The sequence below is a fragment of the Oncorhynchus kisutch genome, linkage group LG3, assembly GCF_002021735.2.
Source record: "Oncorhynchus kisutch isolate 150728-3 linkage group LG3, Okis_V2, whole genome shotgun sequence".
In the NCBI taxonomy this organism is placed as follows: Eukaryota; Metazoa; Chordata; class Actinopteri; order Salmoniformes; family Salmonidae; genus Oncorhynchus; species Oncorhynchus kisutch.
The window spans coordinates 23,347,544-23,373,850 of NC_034176.2; the positions used below are offsets into that span (position 1 = coordinate 23,347,544).

At 45.4% G+C, this 26,307-nt stretch overlaps 1 protein-coding gene across 2 annotated transcripts; it reads left to right on the forward strand.

Annotated features, from left to right (window-relative positions):
• The first annotated feature begins 403 nt into the window (after positions 1 to 403).
• LOC109878336 (BICD family-like cargo adapter 1) lies at positions 404 to 22,840 on the forward strand. Of its 2 annotated transcripts, XM_031819247.1 has the most exons (11): positions 404 to 1,352; positions 2,420 to 2,635; positions 12,025 to 12,141; positions 14,203 to 14,214; positions 15,195 to 15,341; positions 15,561 to 15,740; positions 15,862 to 16,080; positions 17,402 to 17,545; positions 17,707 to 17,837; positions 18,049 to 18,169; positions 19,645 to 22,840. In XM_031819247.1, the coding sequence occupies exons 1-11, from the start codon at positions 942 to 944 to the stop codon at positions 19,828 to 19,830; spliced, it is 1,884 nt and encodes a 627-aa protein (XP_031675107.1). In that variant the 5' UTR covers positions 404 to 941; the 3' UTR covers positions 19,831 to 22,840. The 2 variants fall into 2 exon arrangements, with proteins under 2 accessions (XP_031675107.1, XP_031675108.1); XM_031819248.1 differs by lacking the exon at positions 14,203 to 14,214.
• Positions 22,841 to 26,307: the final 3,467 nt, after the last annotated feature.

Genomic DNA, 26,307 nt, shown 5'->3' on the forward strand with positions numbered 1-26,307 from the left:
CAGAAATGTTTATCATTGGGAATTCCTCTAGGAAATTCCTAACATTAGAGATTAGGACAATCACGTGGGTTTTGCATTGTTTATACATGAACACCCGCTGAGAAATAATGGGGTCAGATCTAGACCACCCGTGTGTTCCCCTATTCATCTGTCAAAACATCTGCTCTAATTTACCCTGTCTGTGAGGACTAGGAGAGAACGTTATTGAAGTAATATTATATCGTTGAAAAGCTTTATGAAACTATGTAGACTCAAAGCGAAGGAAATACTCACCTACGTCACACATAATAAGCTAAATAACAATGGCGTTATCATCCTCAACCAATCGATGTTTATTTGTAACAGGTTGCTGTTGACGTCAGCAACGTGTGGCGCGCATTCCAGGAAGGAAAGGAGGTGGCGCAATCGGGCCCGCGCTCTGCTCGAGTGTGTATTTTGGATATTTTGCCGAAGCCTGAGGTTCTGCAAAATGCCTCCGGTGTAAAGTGGCCAACAATTATGGGGAGCCGGGACCCCGCCTCAACCGGGTGGACAGACCGACTGCTATTGAGAGTTCGTCAGGGCGGTTAATTTGGGGACAAAGCACACTGTGGACCGACAATCTTTACATCCAAGATAGCCAGCAGCAGACAGCAAGAGGCTCGTCGTCAGCTCAGCTGCAGAGGAGGCGGCACTGTTTGTAGGATTAAAGCGAGAGCTTGGTGTGTACCGTTTAGGGGAGGTGGTCTTCCGAGTGTGAGGGAAATTTGAGTCAGATAGGTTAGCTATTGGTGTGATTTTTAATAACTGTAATATATATGCCTACCAAGGAACCCTATCTATGGAGATATTGTCGACACAGAGAGGATCCGGTCAGCCCGACCCAGTGACAGAGTGGGTTCAACCGGAATAAATCAATTGGGTAGGCTAATCTCTTCTTTTTTTTTGTCCGTCGGGCGGCGATGTCATCTTCCTGCCTCGACCTGCACACATCTAAGGCTGCGATTTCAGCACCACCCGAGCTGGACAGCGACTGCATGGAGCACCCCGTGGATCAGGGCAACAAAACCCCACAAGAAAAGGGAGGATTTCAGGGCCACTCGCTGCTACACACCGGCTCTGGAGGCCTCGGGATGGCGTTGGAAGAAGAATTAGCCATGCTTACTGGGGAGCAGGACGACGAGGAGGAGGAAGAGTTGTCCGAATTGGAGACGCCTGTAATTGGACAGAATACAGACTTGTTGTCGCTCTTCCGTCAAAAAGAAAAGGACTTGGTTTTAGCTGCTAAACTAGGCAAGGCTCTGCTAGAGCGTAACCAAGACCTGACTAAGCAATATGAGAAAATTAACAAAGATCTTAACGATAAACTAGAGGTAAGTAGCTTTACACTCACTGCCAAATACTGTATAATCGCGATTCAGTCCTTCCAGATCTGTTTTTCAGTTCACAGTTGTTTGGCCATCCTTATTGTCTCAGTAAACTCATGTGGAGTTAAGCAGTGTATGTAACCATATTCAACTGATTAGGACTGCGCTCCATTATTGTAGTGCTATTGAGCAGATGTCACATTGTAAACAGTTTTTTCAGACTGTCTACAATTTACAGCTAATCTCCATACAGTGTAATAACAGTATGATGCCTCTCTCATAAAAACACTTGGGCACAAAACACTGCTCTAACAGCAGACTGAGGTCACTCAATTCTCACAATTACTTTTTATTTATATGCTTTAACTGTCATTACCTGACACTGACAAGTAGCATTGACACAGGTGGAGAGGAGGTGTTCACAACATCTTGGGGTGTCACTAAAGCCCTGAAACCCCATAGATGTCTGTTGCATTTGTTCATGCTGACAGCAGAGCTTTTGTTCATCACATCTGAAACCCCCCACTCCACTCAGCACATGGCCTGGAGTGGAACAACGACTAATCCCCTGTTAATGTCCCATGGAGATGGCCTACTGTATCTACTGTAGGCTACATCTGCTCAGGGCCCTGATCTCTAACAACACAGCACTACGCTATTACCCAATGCACAGTATTCATCAAGCAATTTCAAAGCTTTTTAGGGGCAGATAGCATTGTTCGTTATCCTTTTACAAACCTTGTTTTACCACCCATGTTTTATTCCTGACACGCCTCTTTGTTCAGGACTGATCACCCAACATGCTCTGGGCTACATCATGTGTGTAACCAACCATGCCACCCATCCCAACCCCCCATACCCTGACCCCCTGGTTCTCTCATATTATAAGCCCACACTCATATCCCCACCCCCTGCCTCAGCTTTATAAAGCTATGGATTGAAAAGAGCAGAAGCTTTGTGCTATCCTTTCACAATCCAATGTCTATTACTACTACTACTAGTCTCAGGCCTAACCTGGTTCCTCCAGTCCAGTAGCATCTCTAACCCTGTCCCTTGTCTCCCCTCACCCACAGCATCATGAGCAGGAGAAGCACGAGCTGCGGCGGCGGTTGGAGAATAGGGAGGGGGAGTGGGGGGACCGCGTGGCGGAGCTGGAGATAGATGTCCAGCAGCTGCAAGGAGAGCTGGAGCGCCATCAGGTCCAGCTGAGAGAGGCAGACCGCGACAAGTCCACGGCTATGAGGGAGCTGTCAGAAGAGAACCACCGCCTGCTGGAGCAACTTAACCGGGTGAGTGGAGATAACTATCTGTCTGTGGACCTTTTTGTCTGTCTGTAGACCTGTCATTCGGTCTGTCTGTCTGTGTCTGTGGACCACTGGGCGTCAATATTGGATGTCTCAGTCTGCCGTGTTCATGTCTAGAGAGGGTACAACTATGTTCTCATATAGAATGCATACATCCACGTACATGGACTGCTTCAATCTCTTTCCCCATGTCTCTCTCTCTCTCTCTCTCTCTCTCTCTCTCTCTCTCTCTCTCTCTCTCTCTCTCTCTCTCTCTTTCTCTCTCATACAGATCAATATATGCTAAGTCATCGAAAGTGGAACATTCACCTCTTAAATGCTGAATCATGTAGAATAATTTAGGTGCAATAATAATTATGTAACCCTCCTATCCATATTGATCAGTAACTACAAGCTGTTAAAACAGATTTGATGTTTTAGGTAACAAAATGTTTTGATAACCTACATGATTGATGGGATAAGAACCGAAAAAAATGAGAATGAATGATAGGATGACAGGGAGAGTGGAGGAGGTAAATGTTCAATCAGAGCACATCCACTTTGTAAAGGGTTATGGACATGTGTCAGGAGAAGCTTTCATTGATTCAACTCCATGGACAGGCTGGATTGATGGAGGTGAGCAACAGTGCCGTAGGCAATACTGTTGATTAGACTCCCCTAAGAAGCTGGATTGACTACAGCCCGAATTCAAATCACTCAATCCTAACTAAAGTGGGAGGCATTGCCCTGACAATCTGACTAGCAGAGTGGTCAATTCCTTTTAGGCATAGATCCCAAAGGGAAACTAATGGAAACACCGGCCAGGAAGGTAGTAGACAGCTCATCTACCAACTTGAGTCGAGGTGCAGCAAAAAATCACATGAATATCTGAAAAAACTATTTTTCCTAATGGACATTCATTCCAGGACAGAAACACCCCATGTTTCCATTCATTCCATATACTCTACATCAACAGACTGTTAGAAATGATTTTACTGCTGCTTATTTTACCAATAGCATACCAGGCTGAGGCTGATAGGCACGGCGTCACATAGCTGTTTCTAAAAGAGACTAGCTTTCCAGTGACGCGAGGGCCAGGGATATGCTTTTGTGCGAGTTGAAGGGACATATTTATACCTTTAATCTGGGTATGTTATGGCTGTTACATGGAGAAAGCTGTGTGTTGACTTCAGTCAGATGGCCAGTCTAATTTTAATAGCCGGAGGAGCTTCAGATGTGGAGATATGCGGGTGTTGCCTGCTGATGTGCTCTGGTGACACCAGTGACAGTGTTGTGGTTGTGGGTGACAATGCCTTTGGTGTGGTGCTGTCTGTCCTGGGAATAGATGTGAGCTGCAGTCAGGCAGATGCTGCTTCCTTCCACAGCCCAGCAGGGAGAGAGCTAGCTAGTGGTCAATGGCTGTTTTTAGCCCTCCTGACCAGGGCTGCAGCACCGCTGGGTTATACAGACCTGCTTCGCCTCTCATTGCCATCTCTGATCAGATTAAAGTGAAATATATGCCAACCACCATCAGTCTCTGACAATTGAGGGGGCCCTGAACTGGTCTGTTGCTATGGATCCTGCTAGGTACGTAATTAAGTTGCAGTTGATTTAAAAGCAGCCTTGGTTAATATTTAATCGGTGTAGATGGGGGGGGGGAGATTTACGATTGCTTATAGAGAGTATTGATCAGGTTTGCGTGATTCACTGCTGACGGATGCCAGGGAGACCTCCTGTGTAATAAAATGAATGAAGTCAGCCATGGTAATCTCTCTGTTACTAAGCAATGGCCTGCTTACACCACAGCTCTGAGTACACATCCTCCTAGGGAACCCACACCAGACTCTGGCAAACCTCCCAGTAGTAGAGCCACCAGAGAAGCACTAAATCATCTGCACTCACTCTGTCTTTCCCCATCATTCCCCCGTGTACTGCACCAGCCTTATTAGGATTACTGTCTGTCTGTCTGTCTGTCTGTCTGTCTGTCTGTCTGTCTGTCTGTCTGTCTGTCTGTCTGTCTGTCTGTCTGTCTGTCTGTCTGTCTGTCTGTCTGTCTGTCTGTCTGTCTGTCTGTCTGTCTGTCTGTCTGTCTGTCTGTCTGTCTGTCTGTCTGTCTGTCTGTCTGTCTGTCTGTCTGTCTGTCTGTCTGTCTGTCTGTCTGTCTGTCTGTCTGTCTGTCTGTCTGTCTGTCTGTCTGTCTGTCTGTCTGTCTGTCTGTCTGTCTGTCTGTCTGTCTGTCTGTCTGTCTGTCTGTCTGTCGTCTGTCTGTCTGTCTGTCTGTCTGTCTGTCTGTCTGTCTGTCTGTCTGTCTGTCTGTCTGTCTGTCTGTCTGTCTGTCTGTCTGTCTGTCTGTCTGTCTGTCTGTCTGTCTGTCTGTCTGTCTGTCTGTCTGTCTGTCTGTCTGTCTGTCTGTCTGTCTGTCTGTCTGTCTGTCTGTCTGTCTGTCTGTCTGTCTGTCTGTCTGTCTGTCGTCTGTCTGTCTGTCTGTCTGTCTGTCTGTCTGTCTGTCTGTCTGTCTGTCTGTCTGTCTGTCTGTCTGTCTGTCTGTCTGTCTGTCTGTCTGTCTGTCTGTCTGTCTGTCTGTCTGTCTGTCTGTCTGTCTGTCTGTCTGTCTGTCTGTCTGTCTGTCTGTCTGTCTGTCTGTCTGTCTGTCTGTCTGTCTGTCGTCTGTCTGTCTGTCTGTCTGTCTGTCTGTCTGTCTGTCTGTCTGTCTGTCTGTCTGTCTGTCTGTCTGTCTGTCCTGTCTGTCTGTCTGTCTGTCTGTCTGTCTGTCTGTCTGTCTGTCTGTCTGTCTGTCTGTCTGTCTGTCTGTCTGTCTGTCTGTCTGTCTGTCTGTCTGTCTGTCTGTCTGTCTGTCTGTCTGTCTGTCTGTCTGTCTGTCTGTCTGTCTGTCTGTCTGTCTGTCTGTCTGTCTGTCTGTCTGTCTGTCTGTCTGTCTGTCTGTCTGTCTGTCTGTCTGTCTGTCTGTCTGTCTGTCTGTCTGTCTGTCTGTCTGTCTGTCTGTCAAGGCTCACTACAAAACAAGCAATACATTCATTTCCAAGGTTCTTTAATATCTATTCTATAAGATCTATTCTTTAAGATCTATTCTATAAGATCTATTCTTTAAGATCTATTCTTTAAGATCTATTCTTTAAGATATATTATTTTAGATCTATTCTTTAAGATCCATTCTTTAAGATCTATTCTTTAAGATCTATTCTTTTAGATCTATTCTTTTAGATCTATTCTTTAAGATCCATTCTTCAAGATCTATTCTTTTAGATCTATTCTTTTAGATCTATTCTTTAACATCTATTCTTCAACATCTATTATTTTGTATCTATTATTTAAGATATATTCTTTAAGATCTATTCCATAATGTAAGCTCCATTCTAACCGGGCCACTCTGGACACATTCACTGGGGACCAGACTCAGACACATGACATAAGTGCCACATGTGTCCACTGTCTTCCAGTCTAAAATAAGGCACCCCCCTGTGAAGGAGTGACAGAAATAAGTGGTAATCTGTTGCAGGCTGCAGTCATGACAGTGGAGTGCCTGGAGAATGGCTAGAATCCTATCGTGTCTGACAGCTCTTCCAATGGCCATTCTCAAAACAAAGCTTTGAAGATTACACTCACAATAACAATGCACTTTCATAATAACAGATTAGAGGGAGGAACCAATAGTCTGCTGGAACCAAGTCTCTGATTGGATGCAGCAAGAATGACCTTGGTGTGGTGGGGCTGTCCACAGGAAGTGATGTAAAACGCAGTGTGTAAGATGCGGCACTGAAGGGATTAGGTCATAATCCTCTGTAATAGCCTTTTTTATGCATTCAATCAGCAGCCAGAACAACAATACTACTCCATACTGCACTCACAGCTAATTAAAAACTGTCACCCTGTCTGTGTGTGAGCCATTGACCCAATCATGTTAAGGGACAGTGCAAACCTGCCACTAATACACTAGGACACAGGAGCCATTCTCTATGAGCTAGACTTAATTCTATGAGAGCCACACAGGTCACTGACATATTCAACAGCCACATACTGTAGAGACACAGACACTTACTACTCATACAGTCTCAAAGAAGCACAGACGTAAAAACACACCTAAACCCAGTGGTGTCTGCTGGTCTGGTAGGCTTGGCTGGCCTGGGGTGTGAGGTTGGCCAATCCCCGGAGGCCTAATCTGATCAGAGTGAACCAGCGAGGAAGGAACATTTCTCTAATTGCATTACAGCACACATTTAGAAAGGGGTAGACCTGACTCCAGCACAAATGCCTACATCTTTTAGGTTATAACCCTGATCAAATCAAAACCCCAAATCTCTGGCTACGCCAAGATGATCAGACACCTACAGCTCCTCCAGTAACCTTATTGGAGCTGCTTGTTTTAAGGCCAGTGTGTAGATGGGAGTAATAATGTGCTGTGTGGTTACTAAGACCCCCTTAAGGCCTTTTGTTAGGTCTATGTATGTGTACACTGTGCATTACACTATTAAAAACTCATAGACCTCAACTAACGGTAATGAGCTACCATGGGCCATGGGTAATACTCTATTGTGCTCTGCTCCATGGCTACCTATCACTGTATAAAACACAGACACTGGGCATCTTCCAGGCCATCTGTTGTGATGAGGAACAGAAGCATCAGGTCTAGAATGGATCCTAAGGCTGCAAAGGGACAGAGGACACCTGCTGCTGCTCCTGCTCCCTGCCTGCTGCTACTGCTCCCTGCTGCTGCTACTGCAGCTACTGTTCCCTGCCTTCTGCTGCTGCTTCTGCTCCCTGCTGCTCCTGCTCCCTGCCTGCTGCTCCTGCTCCTGCTCCTGCCTGCTGCTCCTGCTCCCTGCCTGCTGCTCCTGCTCCTGCCTGCTGCTCCTTCTCCCTGCCTGCTGCTACTGCTCCCTGCCTGCTGCTACTGCTCCCTGCCTGCTGCTGCTGCTCCTGCTCCCTGCCTGCTGCTCCTGCTCCCTGCCTGCTGCTACTGCTCTCTGCCTGCTGTTGCTGCTCCTCCTCCCTGCCTGCTGCTACTGCTCTCTGCCTGCTGTTGCTGCTCCTGCTCCCTGCCTGCTGCTCCTGCTCCCTGCCTGCTGCTCCTGCTCCCTGCCTGCTGCTCCTGCTCCCTGCCTGCTGCTCCTGCTCCCTGCCTGCTGCTACTGCTCTCTGCCTGCTGTTGCTGCTCCTGCTCCCTGCCTGCTGCTCCTGCTCCCTGCCTGCTGCTACTGCTCTCTGCCTGCTGTTGCTGCTACTGCTCCCTGCCTGCTGCTACTGCTCCCTGCCTGCTGCTCCTGCTCCCTGCCTGCTGCTCCTGCTCCCTGCCTGCTGCTCCTGCTCCCTGCCTGCTGCTCTTGCTCCCTGCCTGCTGCTACTGCTCTCTGCCTGCTGTTGCTGCTACTGCTCCCTGCCTGCTGCTGCTGCTCCCTGCCTGCTGCTGCTCCTGCTCACTGCTGCTACTGCTCCCTGCCTGCTGCTGCTCCTGCTCACTGCTGCTCCTGCTCCCTGCCTGCTGCTACTGCTCCCTGCCTGCTATTGCTGCTCCTGCTCCCTGCCTGCTGCTACTGCTCCCTGCCTGCTTCTACTGCTCCCTGCCTGCTGCTGCTGCTCCTGCTCCCTGCTGCTACTGCTCCCTGTCTGCTACTGCTCCCTGTCTGCTGCTCCTGCTCCCTGCCTGCTGCTGCTGCTCCTGCTGCTCCTGCTCCCTGCCTGCAGCCATCAGTGGTGCTGACATTCAGAGCTTCATTGATAACGTTAAACTGTGTGTCTGTAGTGACGCCTCTAGCACTGAGATGCTAGTGCCTTAGACCACTGCGCCACTCGGGAAACTGGAAGACTGACTTATATATATTGTTTTAGTGCATGGCATGACTTGCATCATATAGATCCATAAACTAATACACTGTGTGCTATGACTAAGGAAAATGCCAGAAACATGGCCACCTAGTCACACAGCTCCATCAATCCTGTCTCCCTCTCTCTGGTTGCTATGACAACCTGGGTGTCATATGTGAGATTTCATGTGTTACCATGGGAATGTGCTCTCTGTGGCACTGTGTGCTGTACAGCCAACCCAATGTCAGGTTGTAACACAGATCCACCTGACATGTACACACATGGACTTGCAAGTCATCTTCAACCATATGTGTATAATAGCTTGTGCTGTACAGTATGTTCTGCATCCTGAGGAGAGGGCAGAGAGAGAAAGAGGGAACAGATAAAGCCCTTGGAAATCACTGATTTAATTACTGATATTAAAAATGAAGAGGATACAAGTGGTAAATCCCTTAAGGATCCGCCTACTCCCTCTCACATTTGTTGATATTCTTTGCTAGTTATTAGTTATCTTTGCAAGTTATTAGCCCAGTTATAGATAAGTATAGGCCAGCAATGGGGAGATACTGCTTCCTACAAGAGCACAAAACGTGTAGTCTTTATTTCAAGCTGTCTTTGAAAAGCATGTCAGATAAAAAGCTTATGTCTTAATTAAATGTGCGGTGTTGAATTTTGAGACAAGCTTGAATATGCAAATAAGCCAATAGGCAGAGGGGTAACCGACGTGATCTAATTCTCTGTATGTAATAATAATTATTTGTATTTTGTAAAGTCAGTTCTTGCATCATAGAACACAATACAATGACATTTACAGTCACCTGTTTGGCCTATGGCCAAGTAAAAAATCATGAATTCATGTCAAATCCTTCATAATGTAAAATGTTTTTAAAAGTCTCATGCAATGTAGGCCTGCATTGAACACCAGGCTACTGTAGGCTATATCATAGAAATCAAAAGCTATTTCCATCTGAAAATGTTATGGGATTTGCTCCATTGGTTTTGTTGGTAGACCTACATTATGCTCCAATAGCCACAATAGCCTATTGGCTACTGTCTAAAACTGTAAGGGTACAGCCTCAGTGTTCACTGTAAACGTGCGCCGGAAGTTGCACAAAATTCTCACAATGTTCAAGTTTCTGCTCACAAGACCAAACATTTGCTCAGTGCACCAGGAAAATAGAGGGAACATTGCACAAGGTACTGTACCTTTGTGTCCTGACTCTGGAGAAAGAATTAGCATTTATGCTTGTCTCTCAGCATATTGAGCCATAGTTTTTGGCCTGGATTCTGTTGCAGTAGTCCAATTTCCCCCATGCACTGATAATGCTCGATCTGGGATCTGAGGACTTTATGCCCAGGTTAAGAGGAATATCAGTACATCTGGCAACACAGTGAAATATCCTGTTTTTCCTCTGATCTCAATCTGTCAGGCGCAGTGTGACACTTGAGTCAAATGTCACATTCCCACTGTGACTGGGCTCTGCATAGACCTCCACTGAGGAGACAGATACATCAGCCAGTTTAGCAGAGATGAAGAGCTGTATGCATCTTCCTGGCCTGGTTAGGAGAATGTGAAGCACATTCAGAATGGCAGAGTAGAGCAGCTGTGTTTGAATGTCTAAGAATAAATCAAACTAATTATGATTCTGCGTTTGGTATAGGCTATATCATTCCTCCCATGCATCACTGGGGACAACAAGGTGCCATTATGAAAAAGGGGTACATAGAAGTAGAATACTTGTAGGAGTGCCACAACAAACGCTTTCTTATTTTTGTAAGCATAGTGCACTGACCAAACAGTGTTATGACACAGCACAGATTTGAGTTTTCAGGCTGTTCTTCCCTTAGTCTCCCACACAGAATACATACAAATTACAACCCCTCTCTAAGTTACTTAAGGACACAAGTGCATTCAAGTGTGAATGGAACACACTAATTTTTCCTCACCTATAAAAGCTTTCCAAAAAGCAGGGTGTAGGGCAGATTTATGAGTATAAGCCTTGTATTATTACACAATATGCCATGCTAGTTCCACGAATCACCAACAGATGTTCAGTGGGGAAACCATAAATCTCAACTTAATCTCTAACTCACTTACAGCAGACTGTAGTAGAAAAGCCAACTCTGTTTTGTACTCAGACAGACAGACAGATGCATGGAGAGCTCTGTCCAATTGCATTATACCTGTAGGTCTAAAACAAGGATAGAGCATTAGAGAGTGGCTGTGGCCTCCTGTTCTTACCTGTCCCATGCAGTCACTACTCACAAATGCGTCACCAGTCCTCATGGTGGCCAACAATTCAACCGCTGACTGGAAGATCCTATAAACATCGGACTGCCACCTAGAGGCAAACATATCAAACATCTGCCACGGATATAGAGTATCAGTAACAAACAGATGTAGAGATATGATTCCACCTGGTTGTTATTTGTCAGAGCTGGTATACAGCTGACCTTTAAGGGTTTGTTTGACCGGGGGGGAGGCAGGTTAGCTGTTAAGAGTGCCAGTAACAGTTGCTGGTTTGAATCTCTGAGGGAACTAGGTGACAAATCTGCCAATGTACCCATGAACAATGCACTTAATCCTAATTGCTCATGTAAGTCGCTCTCAATAAATGACTCGTCTAAATGACTAAAATGTAAATGATTGTTGACAGGAATCAGCCTGTTGGATTAATGTTTTGTGGAATTTCTAATGAAGACAGAGATCTATTAGATATCAAAGTGTCATGATTATGGGGGAATACTGTAGTCAGAGGTGTACAGACAGTATATCACATCTCTATATTCTCAGTAACCCAGGGCTTTATCTTTCTTGACATCGACCTGCTCAGTTAAATTTGCCTCCAGTGAATAAATCAATAATTGCTTTGTATATGGCAATTATATTTATCCTAGTGCAGAGGCTGGAGAGGAGTAAGTGAAGGGTATCAAGGATTCCACCATCTGTTGCCATGGCAGTGATGATGATCATTAGAGTCTGGGCTTCCTGAGTGCAGCCTCACTTATGCTAATGAGGTTCTGTTGGTCTGGCTTTGTGATCTGCACGCGACCGGTAGGCAGTGGGTTGCTGATCAGAACAGTCCAAAGAGCTCGGCCAGGGAAGGGGGTAGTAGGGACCAAGGTCTAAATGGAACATTCCAGATGTTAAAGGTTGAGTTACTCAAACCTGTGCTTTTACAGGAACAGTTCTGCTGTGCATCTGGATACCAGTTACAGGAACACTGTGGTGACTCAGAGGTAACAGTGTGTCAAATCAAATACCACTCCAAGCATTACCGTGTTGGGTACTGACTCAGAACGTTTCTCAACATGGTGCAATGTGAAGTATGTGAGTGGAGTGAGGATTTGTTGTTGTGAGAGTACTGAACTGTTCTGAATTATGACTTTACAACCCTACCGTTATGGACCTTGTATTACATGTGGAAGATGTTGATATTTGTCATCTAGTAATGCCTTTCTTAATTGCCCCTGAGGCAAGTTGTATTGGATTCTATGAATAACATGTTATACAATTATTTGTTAATGTATTTGTGCTCACGCTCTGTGTCTGGGGTGTGTTTGTGTGTCTCCAGGCTACAGATGTGGAGAGGCAGCTGTCCACTCAGGTCCACTCATTACGGGACGACTTCAGAGAGAAGAGCATCTCTACCAACCAGCATATGACACGACTAGAGAGCCTACAGGCTGAGGTGAGACTAGAGAGCCTACAGGCTGAGGTGAGACTAGAGAGCCTATAGGCTGAGGTGAGACTAGAGAGCCTACAGGCTGAGATTAGACTAGAGAGCCTACAGGCTGAGGTGAGACTAGAGAGCCTACAGGCTGAGGTCAGACTAGAGAGCCTACAGGCTGAGGTCAGACTAGAGAGCCTACAGGCTGAGGTCAGACTAGAGAGCCTACAGGCTGAGGTCAGACTAGAGAGCCTACAGGCTGAGGTGAGACTAGAGAGCCTACAGGCTGAGATGAGACTAGAGAGCCTACAGGCTGAGGTCAGACTAGAGAGCCTACAGGCTGAGGTCAGACTAGAGAGCCTACAGGCTGAGGTCAGACTAGAGAGCCTACAGGCTGAGGTGAGACTAGAGAGCCTACAGGCTGAGGTGAGACTAGAGAGCCTACAGGCTGAGGTCAGACTAGAGAGCCTACAGGCTGAGGTCAGACTAGAGAGCCTACAGGCTGAGGTCAGACTAGAGAGCCTACAGGCTGAGGTGAGACTAGAGAGCCTACAGGCTGAGGTCAGACTAGAGAGCCTACAGGCTGAGGTCAGACTAGAGAGCCTACAGGCTGAGATCAGACTAGAGAGCCTACAGGCTGAGGTGAGACTAGAGAGCCTACAGGCTGAGGTCAGACTAGAGAGCCTACAGGCTGAGGTCAGACTAGAGAGCCTACAGGCTGAGGTCAGACTAGAGAGCCTACAGGCTGAGGTGAGACTAGAGAGCCTACAGGCTGAGGTCAGACTAGAGAGCCTACAGGCTGAGGTCAGACTAGAGAGCCTACAGGCTGAGGTGAGACTAGAGAGCCTACAGGCTGAGGTCAGACTAGAGAGCCTACAGGCTGAGGTCAGACTAGAGAGCCTACAGGCTGAGGTCAGACTAGAGAGCCTACAGGCTGAGGTCAGACTAGAGAGCCTACAGGCTGAGATCAGACTAGAGAGCCTACAGGCTGAGGTGAGACTAGAGAGCCTACAGGCTGAGGTCAGACTAGAGAGCCTACAGGCTGAGGTGAGACTAGAGAGCCTACAGGCTGAGGTCAGACTAGAGAGCCTACAGGCTGAGGTCAGACTAGAGAGCCTACAGGCTGAGGTCAGACTAGAGAGCCTACAGGCTGAGGTCAGACTAGAGAGCCTACAGGCTGAGGTCAGACTAGAGAGCCTACAGGCTGAGGTCAGACTAGAGAGCCTACAGGCTGAGGTCAGACTAGAGAGCCTACAGGCTGAGGTCAGACTAGAGAGCCTACAGGCTGAGGTCAGACTAGAGAGCCTACAGGCTGAGGTCAGACTAGAGAGCCTACAGGCTGAGGTGAGACTAGAGAGCCTACAGGCTGAGGTGAGACTAGAGAGCCTACAGGCTGAGGTCAGACTAGAGAGCCTACAGGCTGAGGTGAGACTAGAGAGCCTACAGGCTGAGGTGAGACTAGAGAGCCTACAGGCTGAGGTCAGACTAGAGAGCCTACAGGCTGAGGTCAGACTAGAGAGCCTACAGGCTGAGGTCAGACTAGAGAGCCTACAGGCTGAGGTCAGACTAGAGAGCCTACAGGCTGAGGTCAGACTAGAGAGCCTACAGGCTGAGGTCAGACTAGAGAGCCTACAGGCTGAGGTGAGACTAGAGAGCCTACAGGCTGAGGTGAGACTAGAGAGCCTACAGGCTGAGGTCAGACTAGAGAGCCTACAGGCTGAGGTCAGACTAGAGAGCCTACAGGCTGAGGTCAGACTAGAGAGCCTACAGGCTGAGGTCAGACTAGAGAGCCTACAGGCTGAGGTCAGACTAGAGAGCCTACAGGCTGAGGTCAGACTAGAGAGCCTACAGGCTGAGGTCAGACTAGAGAGCCTACAGGCTGAGGTCAGACTAGAGAGCCTACAGGCTGAGGTCAGACTAGAGAGCCTACAGGCTGAGGTGAGAGAACCTAATAAAGGTTAAAAAAAACAAGTTAACAAATATTGCCCAATCAGTTTTTTCTCCTTTTCTATCAATCATTACATTTCTCCCTGTTCCCCTCCTCTAATACCGTGACTGACTCCATCCTCTTGACTGGAGCAGCAAGGGCTAGAAGTGAGTGGTTATATTGGTTTGTCTGCATGCTGCATGTCGCATGTGTGTACATGTCCCACTGTACTGCTATGGAGCATGAGATACTGTATGTTTCTGTCTGTGAAACATTTATCAGGAGAATACACAGTCATATCAGTAGTGTGCAATGTCAGCCATCTAGCTTAGGCTCATAGAATGATAACATTACAGATATATTATACCTCTCAGCCTCCTCTTTAAAAGTAGGTCTTATTGGAGAGGAGTAACCCTCACTGCAGAGACTGCACTGTAATTGAGGGGAAAAGCTACCGCTCTATATTTAGCTCAGATATACTGCAATGTCTGGGTGTTCCCAGGGTTGCAACGGGTTTTCTTCATTTAAAGTGACAAGGATGGATATGTCACAGTACTGCTAGACAGAGAAAATCACAGCAATGTCAACCAAAATATCTGAAGGGGACACCAAGAACATGAATCTACAAAGAAGTCCACATACTGCGCTGTAACGTAGGTTACCAGATGTAGGCCAAAGCATGGACGGGGGATAATGAGAAAGAACAAGAACTGACGTTTGTTTAATGGATTAAGCTGCTCAGGCTGCCACCGAGCATATTACAAACAACTCTCATTGTATCACTAGAAATGTGCAGTGTTTGTGCAATGTTAGCCTTCAGTCCGAGGCCACTTTATAGACTGATGAAGGAATAAACTGTTATCGGGTCCATTTGGACTATCAGCTTTACCACGGAGACATTCCTGTAAATGAGGGTGGCAGAAACCTCCTACGCCTATGCTAGGCAACAAACATTTTTGGACCAGGGGGAGTACTTTAATCTTCTGGAACATTTTAAATCCTAAGAGTCAGATTTATAGAGGCAGATTTATAGAGGCTAACACTGAGTGCAGATAGCTACCAGAACAAAACAAAACAACATCTTCACTGTCCTAGGTTCCCATAGCACAATGTGTAACTTGGCTATTGGGGTTGTGTATCTTGTCAGATTAAGATGCTGTCGGAGCGTAAGAGAGAGCTGGAGCGTCGGGTTAACGCTGTGCTAGAGGAAAACGAGCTACTTCAGAACACTGTTGACGACCTGAGGGAAAGAACGCTAGTGCTGGAGAAACATCACCACGAGAAGGACTTACAGGTACGATCTCTTTCGCTCTTTGTACAGTGCCATAATATTCCTGTATTATGCGTGAACGTGTAAATGGGTTTATAGACATGTTTTGTAGGTGTGTGTGTCTGAGTGTGTTATGTTGATCTGTATGGTATCAGTGCTCTGTGTTGACCACTGTGTTGACCACTGTGTTGACCACTGTGTTGTCTACTGTTTGTTGTCCACTGTATTGCTACGTGTGTCCAGTTACGACAGAGCCAGCTGGAGCTCCAGGAGGTCCGGGTGTCCCACAGACATCTGAGTGCCCGTTTTGAGGAGCTCACAGAGGAGAGAAGTCTACAAGGCCTCAGCCCACACCCTGCCAGCCTACTCTGTGAGATAGAACAGAGCATGGAGCAAGAGGAGCAGGAACAGGAGAGGGAGCAGGTACATGCACAAGCACAGACACACACACCCTGCTTTGTGAGATAGTCCTAGATATGATATCAGTGATTCATAGTGTATTATAAACAGTATTTTCTAAGCTGCTCTCCCTCATTGTCTCTAGCTTCGACTCCAGCTGTGGGAGGCCTACTGCCAGGTGCGCTCGCTCGTCTCCCACCTGCGGGGCAACGACATCACAGACTCAGCCCTGTCCACAGACTCCTCCATGGACGAGTCCTCAGAGGCATACTCAGCCAAGGACGTTCCCATGGGGAGCCTGCATGCCAGTCTACTGGAGCTACGCAGACTCACACAGAACCTGCTAGACGGAAACGAGTCCACGGTACTGACCGTCACACACAGATATACATTGTAGAATAATAGTGAAGACATCAAAACTATGAAATAACACATTTTATATTTGAGATGTTTCAAAGTAGCCACCCTTTGCCTTGATGACAGCTTTGCACACTCTTGGCATTCACTCAACCAACTTCATGAGGTAGTCACCTGAAATGCATTTCAATTAACAGACGTGCCTTGTTAAAAGTTCATTTGTGGAATTTCTTTCCTTTTGAATGCGTTTGAGCCAATCAGTTGTGTCGTGACAAGGTAGGGGCGGTATACAGAAGATAGCCCTATTTGGTAAAATACCAAGTCCATATTATGGCAAGAACACATCAAATAAGCAAAGAGAAATGACCAAAAGTCCATCATTACTTTAAGACATGAAGGTCAGTCAATTCGGAAAAGTTTGTGCAGTCGCAAAAACCATCAAGCAGTATGATGAAACTGGCTCTTATGAGGACCGCCACAGGAAAGGAAGACCCAGAGTTACCTCTGCTGCAGAGGATAAGTTCATTAGAGTTACCAGCCTCAGAAATCGGCAATTAACTCCACCTCAGATTGCACCTCACAGAGTTCAAGTAACAGACACATCTCAACATCAATTGTTCAGAGGAGACTGCGTGAATCAGGCCTTCATGGTCGAATTGCTGCAAAGAAACCACTACCAATAAGAAGAAGAGACTTGCTTAGGCCAAGAAACACGAGCAATGGACATTAGACCGGTGGAAATCTGTCCTTTGGTCTGATGAGTCCAAATGTGAGATTATTGGTTCCAACCGCCGTGTCTTTGTGAGACGCAGAGTAAGTGAACGGATGATCTCTGCATGTGTGGTTCCCACCGTGAAGCATGGAGGGGGTGTGATGGTGTGGGGGTGCTTTGCTGGTGATTTATTTAGAATTCAAGGCACACTTAACCAGGATGGCTACCACAGCATTCTGGTTTGGGATGAGTTGGACTGCAGAGTGAAGGAAAAGCAGCCAACAGGTGCTCAGCATATGTGGGAACTCCTTCAAGACTGTTGGAAAAGCATTCCAGCATTCTCCAGTGTTTGTAAACATTGTAAATGTAAACAAACACTGTATAGCCTCATAACATGGTTAAAACAATGAGTAGGTGTGTCCAAACTTTTGACTGGTACTGTACATATGAAAATACTGACCAGATATACCATACAGATATTTAGTTCCTCCATATATCCAATAAAGAGTGTGCGATATTCAGTACACACTCAAAACAACTCCAGATGAATTGAGTTGAGTTTGACCTGAATTCACAATATAAAGAGTCTATGTGTGTTGTGGTTGTGTGTGAGCAGGGTTCTCGCCGTAGTGACGAGGAGGCTCTGGAAGACCAGGTTCGAAAGCTTGGGGAAGAGCTGAGAGGAGTGAGAGACCTGTACCAAGCAGAGCAGGATAGAACACGGAACAGCCAAGAAGAGGTTCTACAACTCCATAATCAGGTACTACTGCACACAGAGCTTGATCATCACTGTTGTTCTCCAACAAGATCACTTCAACACAGCTTTGTTATTCAAGCTAGACAGAGATGAAATTTCTTACTCACGAGGTTGACAATGTGTCTGATGAGTGTCTCCTATGTCATTCCTCTCCTGTCCTGAAGATGGCGATGATCTCTGTGGAGATGTGCTCTGTACAGGAGGAGAGTGAGCGTATAAGGGCCATGTCTGAAGCACGAGACCCCAGTGAACAGCTCCAAAGTGCTATACGAGACCGAGATGACGCTATTTCCAAGTAAGACCATAAAACATAGCAAATTTTTGGGGCACAACTACATTGTATGTTTATCCTGTATGTAATAGGCTAGCATATAACAACAATGAGTGGTTTTACAGTCATCTCCCGAATAAGCAGGCCAGTCATAAGCTCTCATTCAGCATAATGAAAGCATAGAAACTAGAGAGGTGTTGTCTGTCTCTAAGCTGTGTGTCTGTCTGCTTAACAGGAAGAAAGCGGTGGAGATGGAGCTGGCCAAGTGTAAGATAGATATCATGTCTCTGAACAGCCAGCTCCTGGATGCCATCCAGCAGAAGCTGAACCTATCACAGCAGCTGGAGGCCTGGCAGGTGGGTCAGAGGTCAGGGATCATGAGGGGGCACACTAGACCACTCATAGTATGAGTTATTTCATTTGAATTTTTGGATAATTTAAAACACAATTCAGCCACACATGTGGATACACTGTATTTAAAATAATGGAGGATAACACAATAAAGTTGAACAACTTATTTCCATTGTAGTCCGCTGACTTATTTCCATTGTAGTCCGCTGACTTATTTCCATGGTTGTCCGCTGACTTATTTCCATTGTAGTCCGCTGACTTATTTCCATGGTTGTCCGCTGACTTATTTCCATTGTTGTTCGCTGACTTATTTCCATGGTTGTCCGCTGACTTATTTCCATTGTTGTTCGCTGACTTATTTCCATGGTTGTCCGCTGACTTATTTCCATGGTTGTCCGCTGACTTATTTCCATTGTTGTTCGCTGACTTATTTCCATGGTTGTCCGCTGACTTATTTCCATTGTAGTTCGCTGACTTATTTCCATTGTTGTCGTCTGGTTGTTACTGAATGGGCTGTCAAACTGAATGGACTGTCAAACTGAATAGACTGTCAAACTAATAGATAAATTAACAGATACCATATGAATGTGTATCTGACAGCTCATATGTGTACGAATGACAAAACGTATGAATGATTACGTTCACACAGCAATTACCATTCTTAATGTGTACTGTATTTTTTCATTAAATACGAGTATACTAGTGGACTGAAATTTACAGTTGTAGGTTTAGGTGAAAATGTGTATATGGTGATCTTTTCCCCACCACATCCTGTCCTCTCCTCTAACTTTCCACTTTCCAAAGCGTGTGTATGTGTTAACATGCACGATACTGTACGTACCCTGAGTTGCCAAATTACACGAGTGTCTGAAGTACTAATTCACTCCTCAATGAATTTCAACCTTGGGTTTTCATTGAACATACAGCAAACAATTAAGCAAGTTGGGCTAGTAGCTAGCTAACTAAATTGAGGACTCAGTATATGACTTTCCCTTCCCTCCCTCCCTCACCCGTAACTAGCAGCTCTTTCCTCTCTCTTTCCCTGGCTGCAGTTTGCCTCCTCAGGGCTCTTTACTGTGTGGCTCTTGTGGTTTCTGATCTAGTGGCCTTTCTCAGCTTCCGTACCACCCTTTCTCCCCTGTGGTACCCCCCCCCTTCTGCATTAGAGGTGAGGTGTGCCATCTCACCCTGGTTCTGTCCTGTCCGACTCTTCCATGCCACGCTGAGCCATTCCATGCCATGGCCTGCTGACTCAACAAAAATGCGCTCACCCATTCTATGCCATTTGATCACCCAAAAATACCCACTTCCAAAACCACCCACTTCCATGCCAATCTGTCATCCTCCTGCCTCCTGTTTCTCTTCTCTAAAACCCCCTGTGCTCTTTAACATCCCCTCACATTCATTTTACCTATCTATCACTACTGTGCTCATCCTCTCTCTCTCTGTCACTCATTCATTCTGTCTTTCTCTCTCTTAGGATGACATGCACAGTATGATTGATCAACAGCTTATGGAAAAGCACCAGGAGGAGTGGAGGGTAACCCCCTACACCCTCGCTGGGCCCTCTGGGGGTCGCGGGGGCCCCTCCGGCCAGTCCTCCAGACGAGCCAGTCGTCTCTCCGATGGAGACAAGAGGCTCTTTTCCTTCTTCAAAAAGAACTGAGTGCTTCTGGACTGGCCCAAGTGAACACGAGAGAAAAGAACAAGAAAAAGAGACGGAGAAAGAGTAAAGGTAAAGCCAAAGACAAAGGGTAGGCTAAAGAGGGGGGCTAAAGAGGTTCAGAGGTCATTTGCACTTTATCTGTCCCATCACGCCCTTCCTTACAGACCCTTGAACAGGTAGCACTGTATGACACCCCCAGAGGCCTTGGCTACAATCCCATAAACACCCATTGGGCTTACATGAACAGGGTTACATATATTATCTCCAAAGAGGTCAGTTCCCCAGTAGTGCCTCCCAGCATCTTTACCCCACTGCCAAAACTCCTGACTGGGACTGTATGCATACAGTAGGGCTGACTCCTGTGTGCTGTCACAGGCCAAGGAGTCTGGGGAGAGGGTGTTCAATATGGGACTCACCAAGGCCTTGGAGTGGAGGGATTGGGACGGTGGGGCAGGGATCTGGGTAAGGGCGAGAAGGAGAAGGACCAGCCTCTGGGTGGGAAGCAGCATTGTTACAGCTAACTCAGACATGTTCTCAGGTTTATTCATGTGTTCAGGGATTTACAAAGAGGCCTTATTCCCAATCAATACAGTCCAATAGATGGCTTTCATTCAATTGGTATGAACTTCACAATTATGATCATGCCAATGCATTGGTTAATAGTTAAAGGTAGCTCTAATACAACACACCAAAATCACAGAACTTTTGCATTCACACAAATAAGACAGAAGTGTAAATGTCTAGATCAAGCCACAGTAAATCATTTCACTTGTCTTTCTGTATATCGATCATAAGTTTACCTCAGATCATACTCAATACTGACTGAGCAACCACGGCATGACAAAGTGACACTTACATTTACCAAGCACTGAATGTATCGAAACCAGTCAAAGTGAGTATGGGTCTATCTCAGGTCCATGGACATTTCTACACAGGCCTCTTGTCAGTCTCTGGCATCTAAATAAACCTCTAGGCAGCTGTCGTTAGTTGCAGCCTCTATCCAGGTGGACTTCTACAGTTAGAATGTCACGTTTAGCACACATTTGACATACAGAAAGTGATAAGAAAACTGTATTTTCAAACATTGTCTGTACAATGGCCATGTATCTTCCTCCTAGCTGACCAAATCCTCACAACTGTTTACATTAGTCTAGGTTGAGAAAGGGGAAGTCAAAACGGTCTCTCAATACGTCTGCAGTGCCTAACTTTGGCAAGTCAAAGGCATCCATATTGTGCTATAGTTAACTGTCAAATGACCATTTATTGGAACACAAAGTAACCTACTCAGTCAGCTACCACCAATCGAGTTCCACAGGAAAACCTATTGACATGGCCTACAGAGTGCTTTAGTTATAGTATCACAGTAATATAGACAGTCTACTGCCATTCCCATTGCTTCAAAGCTTATGATAGTGGACACTTTATTTCCTAGCTTTTGGGCTTCCATTCAGGCCAGTCAAACAGAATCCGTGACTCCATATTTGTAGAGTGTGTGCAGATAAATGTGATGCATCTGAAGCCTCATGGCGCGAGACTGGCATGGTCCTCTGACCTCTGTGTGTGTATTGGAAGTCATATCTCAAGCACCTGAGCAAACCTATGCAGATGTCTTCTCGCCATCTCAATTGGTTAGGTTGTTGATTAGGGTAAACCCAAAGAATGGTTATTTTTAAAGAGTTGAGAGTAGGTTGGGATGAAATCAATAGATTTATAAAGGCATACAATGAAATTGTACTCTTTCTTTTTAGAATGATACTTTGTCCCTGTAGTTTTGTGTTTTGAGTGTTTACACACAAATGGGGATCTCTGTGGAAAGGGAGAGGAGGGGTGAAGATTGGAGATTCTAAGTTCTTCATGTGACTGTTCAGTTCTGTCCAAGCAATAAGTCATTCTAACTTTCACGCAAATCACAGAATGTTGTCGAAGATAGAGTTATGCTCTTGTATCACGAGTTAGGATTCTGTGAGTCAGTCAACCAATATTTGAATCAAGTGTTCACCAGTAAGCCTACAAAACAACGTCCTTACCAGTTTGCTTCTAACAGGGGTTCTGGGTAGTACTGACATTTTCTACAAAGTAGGATTTGCTTCCATAGCCTTCACTCCAGCCCACAGTTACACTCTTAGATAAAAGGGTTCCAAAAGGGTTCTTCAGCTGTCCCCATAGGAGAACCCTTTTGGTTCCAGGTAAGACCCTTTTGGGTTCCATGTTGAACCATTTTCAGAGGGTTTGACATGGAACCCAACAGGGTTCTACAAAGGGTTCACCTACGGGGACAGCCAATAACCCTTTACGATTCTTGATATAACCTTTTTTTCCTAAGAGTGTAAAGGAACGAGTTCTGCCTATTTGTCTGTAGTCTAAGCAGCTGTGTTGTTGTATTGATCTGAGGGAATGGTTAAGGGGGTCTAACACCAGTAGGTGGTCAGCTCGGAAAGGCACTAACTGGCGACATTATTGTATTGGGCAGGAAGCCAACCACACACAACTAGACTGCAGCCTCAGAACGGAGTGATGAGAAGTATATTCTGCAGGCCAAGCTAGAGGTTGGTTGAACATGGAACGAGCATTTACCTATATTACGAACGGGATCAAACAACACTTACCATGACCAGAATGTTAGTTCTCATATCCTTGTCTTCTTCTTGAACTCAGCCTCATGGCCTGTTGGCACCAGGTGTTCCTGGACATGGCCTCTGGTCTACAAGTTTGGCCATTCTGTTCATTCAGGGGGTTGGGGTGGTCGGTTCAAGAGCTCTGGCCTGTAATTTACATCCATGCATTTGTTTATTCAGTTTAATGTTGTGCACTCTTCATGTATATGTTATGTCCAAAATTACTGTCAATTGTATTGTTTCCATTTTCCATTTGAAAACTATTTTTAAAGCCTGTCTCCTGTCCTCAATTTTATTACCCATTAACCATCCTGGATGCTGAAGGAAGAGATGTTCTCGTGTGTGTGTGTGTGTGTGTGTGTGTGTGTGTGTGTGTGTGTGTGTGTGTGTGTGTGTGTGTGTGTGTGTGTGTGTGTGTGTGTGTGTGTGTGTGTGTGTGTGTGTGTGTGTGTGTGTGTGTGTGTGTGTGTGTGTGTGTGTGTGTGTGTGTGTGTGTGTGTGTGTGTGTGTGTGTGTGTGTGTGTGTGTGTGTGTGTGTGTGTGTGTGTGTGTGTGTGTGTGTGTGTATGCATGTTTAGGAAAAAGCAGACATTCCATGGTGTGTCATCGGCTTGTCCTTATGGGCCCTGTTCTTTGGAATTTGACTTGGTCTCAGTGTGTGTGTGTCTTTTTACAATCACCAATGGCAAAAATTGTTTTGGGTTGCCTGGAACCTTCGAAATAGGTAATTGACCATGAATTTGGGCAATCTGTGGAAGGTCTTGGAAAACATTATTTTTGCATCAGCACCCCCATTTCCCCCTGACTCACCACTATAGACATAGGGTAACAAACATAGCTTCATGTCAACCTCATTAGTGGACAATCATCAATAATTACATTTGTGCAATTTATCCTTCATAAATGAATGTTTTACTGAACTTAACCAGGTCTCTCTCTCCTGACACATTCAATATGTTCCTGTAATGGTAAGGGACCATCTTCCTGCCCCAGTCAATTGAATATGGATAATGCACACTGTCATGACACTGAAAGGGAATATCCCAGAACACAAGTGAACTTAGTATCAATGACATTCAGTTTGAAATGTTAAGTGAGAATGAACAAAAGATAAATAACATAAAGCTATATGACTTGACACAGGTTACATATGTGTAAGTGTGGATGTACACTACCGTTCAAAAGTTTGGGGTCACTTAGAAATGTCCTTGTTTTTGAAAGAAAAGCTCATTTTTTTGTCCATTAAAATAACATCAAATTGATCAGAAATACAGTGTAGACATTGTTAATGTTGTAAATGACTATTGTAGCTGGAAACGGCTGATTTTTTTATGGAATATCTACATAGGCGTACAGAGGCCCATCATCAGCAACCATCACTCCTGTGTTCCAACGGCATGTTGTGTTAGATAATCCAAGTTTATCATTTTAAAAGGCTAATTGATCATTAGAAAACTATTTTTCAATTATGTTAGCACAGCTGAAAACTGTTGTCCTGATCCGCAAAACACCAGTCTCAACGTCAATAGTGAAGAGGTGACTACGGGATGCTGGCCTTCTAGGCAGAGTTGCAAAGAAAAAGCCATATCTCAGACTGGCCAATAAAAAGAAAAGATTAAGATGGGCAAAAGAACACAGACACTGGACAGAGGAACTCTGCCTAGAAGGCCAGAATCCCGGAGTCACCTCTTCACTGTTGACATTGAGACTGGTGTTTTGCGAATACTATTTAATGAAGCTGCCAGGTGAGGACTTGTGAGACGTCTGTTTCTCAAACTAGACACTCTAATGTACTTGTCCTCTTGCTCAGTTGTGCCACCGGGTCCTCCCACTCCTCTTTCTATTCTGGTTTGAGCCAGTTTGCGCTGTTCTGTGAAGGGAGTAGTACACAGCGTTGAAAGAGATCTTCAGTTTCTTGGCAATTTCTCGCATGGAATAGCCTTCATTTCTCAGAACAAGAATAGACTGACGAGTTTCAGAAGAAAGTTATTTGTTTCTGGCCATTATGAGCCAGTAATCGAACCCACAAATGCTGACGCTCCAGATACTCAACTAGTCTAAAGAAGGACAGTTTTATTGCTTCTTTAATCGTAACAGTTTTCAACTGTGCTAACATAATTGCAGAAGTGTTTTCTAATGATCAATTAGCCTTTAAAATGCTAAACTTGGATTAGCTAACACAACGTGCCATTGGAACACAGGAGTGATGGTTGCTGATAATGGGCCTGTGTACGCCTATGTAGATATTCCATTAAAATCTGCCGTTTTCAGCTACAATAGTCATTTACAACATTAACAATGTCTACACTGTATTTCTGATCAATTTGATGTTATTCTAATGGACAAAAACAAGGAAATGTCCAAGTGACCCCAAACTTTTGAACAGTAGTGTATACAGTGGGGCAAAAAAGTATTTAGTCAGCCACCAATTGTGAAAGTTCTCCCACTTAAAAAGATGAGAGAGGCCTGTAATTTTCATCATAGGTACACTTCAACTATGACAGACAAAATGAGAAAAAAATCCAGAAAATAACATTGTATGATTTTTAATGAATTTATTTGCAAATTATGGTGGAAAATAAGTATTTGGTCACCTACAAACAAGCAAGATTTCTGGCTCTCACAGACCTGTAACTTCTTCTTTAAGAGGCTCCTCTGTCCTCCACTCGTTACCTGTATTAATGGCACCTGTTTGAACTTGTTATCAGTATAAAAGGCACCTGTCCACAACCTCAAACAGTCACATTCCAAACTCCACTATGACCAAGTCTAAAGAGCTGTCAAAGGACACCAGAAACAAAATTGTAGACCTGTGCCAGGCTGGGAAGACTGAATCTGCAATAGGTAAGCAGCTTGGTTTGAAGAAATCAACTGTGGGAGCAATTATTAGGAAATGGAAGACATACAAGACCACTGATAATCTCCCTCGATCTGGGGCTCCACGCAAGATCTCACCCCGTGGGGTCAAAATGATCACAAGAATGGTGAGCAAAAATCCCAGAACCACATGGGGGGACCTAGTGAATGACCTGCAGAGAGCTGGGACCAAAGTAACAAAGCCTACCATCAGTAACACACTACGCCGCCAGGGACTCAAATCCTGCAGTGCCAGACGTGTCCCCCTGCTTAATCCAGTACATGTCCAGGCCCGTCTGAAGTTTGCTAGAGAGCATTTGGATGATCCAAAATATAACTTTTTGGTAAAAACTCAACTCGTCGTGTTTGGAGGACAAAGAATGCTGAGTTGCATCTAAAGAACACCATACCTACTGTGAAGCATGGGGGTGGAAACATCATGCTTTGGGGTTGTTTCTCTGCAAAGGGACCAGGACGACTGATCCGTGTAAAGGAAAGAATGAATGGGGCCATGTATCGTGAGATTTTGAGTGAGAACCTCCTTCCATCAGCAAGGGCATTGAAGATGAAACGTGGCTGGGTCTTTCAGTATGACAATGATCCCAAACACACCGCCCGAGTGGCTTCGTAAGAAGCATTTCAAGGTCCTGGAGTGGCCTAGCCAGTCTCCAGATCTCAACCCCATAGAAAATCTTTGGAGGGAGTTGAAAGTCTGTGTTGCCCAGCAACAGCCCCAAAACATCATTGCTCTAGAGGAGATCTGCATGGAGGAATGGGCCAAAATACCAGCAAAAGTGTGTGAAAACCCTGTGAAGACTTACAGAAAACGTTTGACCTCTGTCATTGCCAACACAGGGTATATAACAAAGTATTGATATAAACTTTTGTTATTGATCAAATGCTTATTTTCAACCATAGTTTGCAAATACATTTATTAAAAATCCTACAATGTGATTTTCTGGATTTTTTTTTTTTTCATTTTGTCTGTCATAGTTGAAGTGTACCT

What these genes read in the sequence shown, in the direction of transcription:
- LOC109878336 (XM_031819247.1), top strand. Translation starts at nt 942, where the DNA reads ATGTCATCTTCCTGCCTCGACCTGCACACATCTAAGGCTGCGATTTCA. An exon ending in AGGAACAGGAGAGGGAGCAG is followed by an intron (nt 15,741 to 15,861) that starts GTACATGCACAA and finishes CATTGTCTCTAG; the next exon opens with CTTCGACTCCAGCTGTGGGA. An exon ending in TTCTACAACTCCATAATCAG is followed by an intron (nt 17,546 to 17,706) that starts GTACTACTGCAC and finishes CCTGTCCTGAAG; the next exon opens with ATGGCGATGATCTCTGTGGA.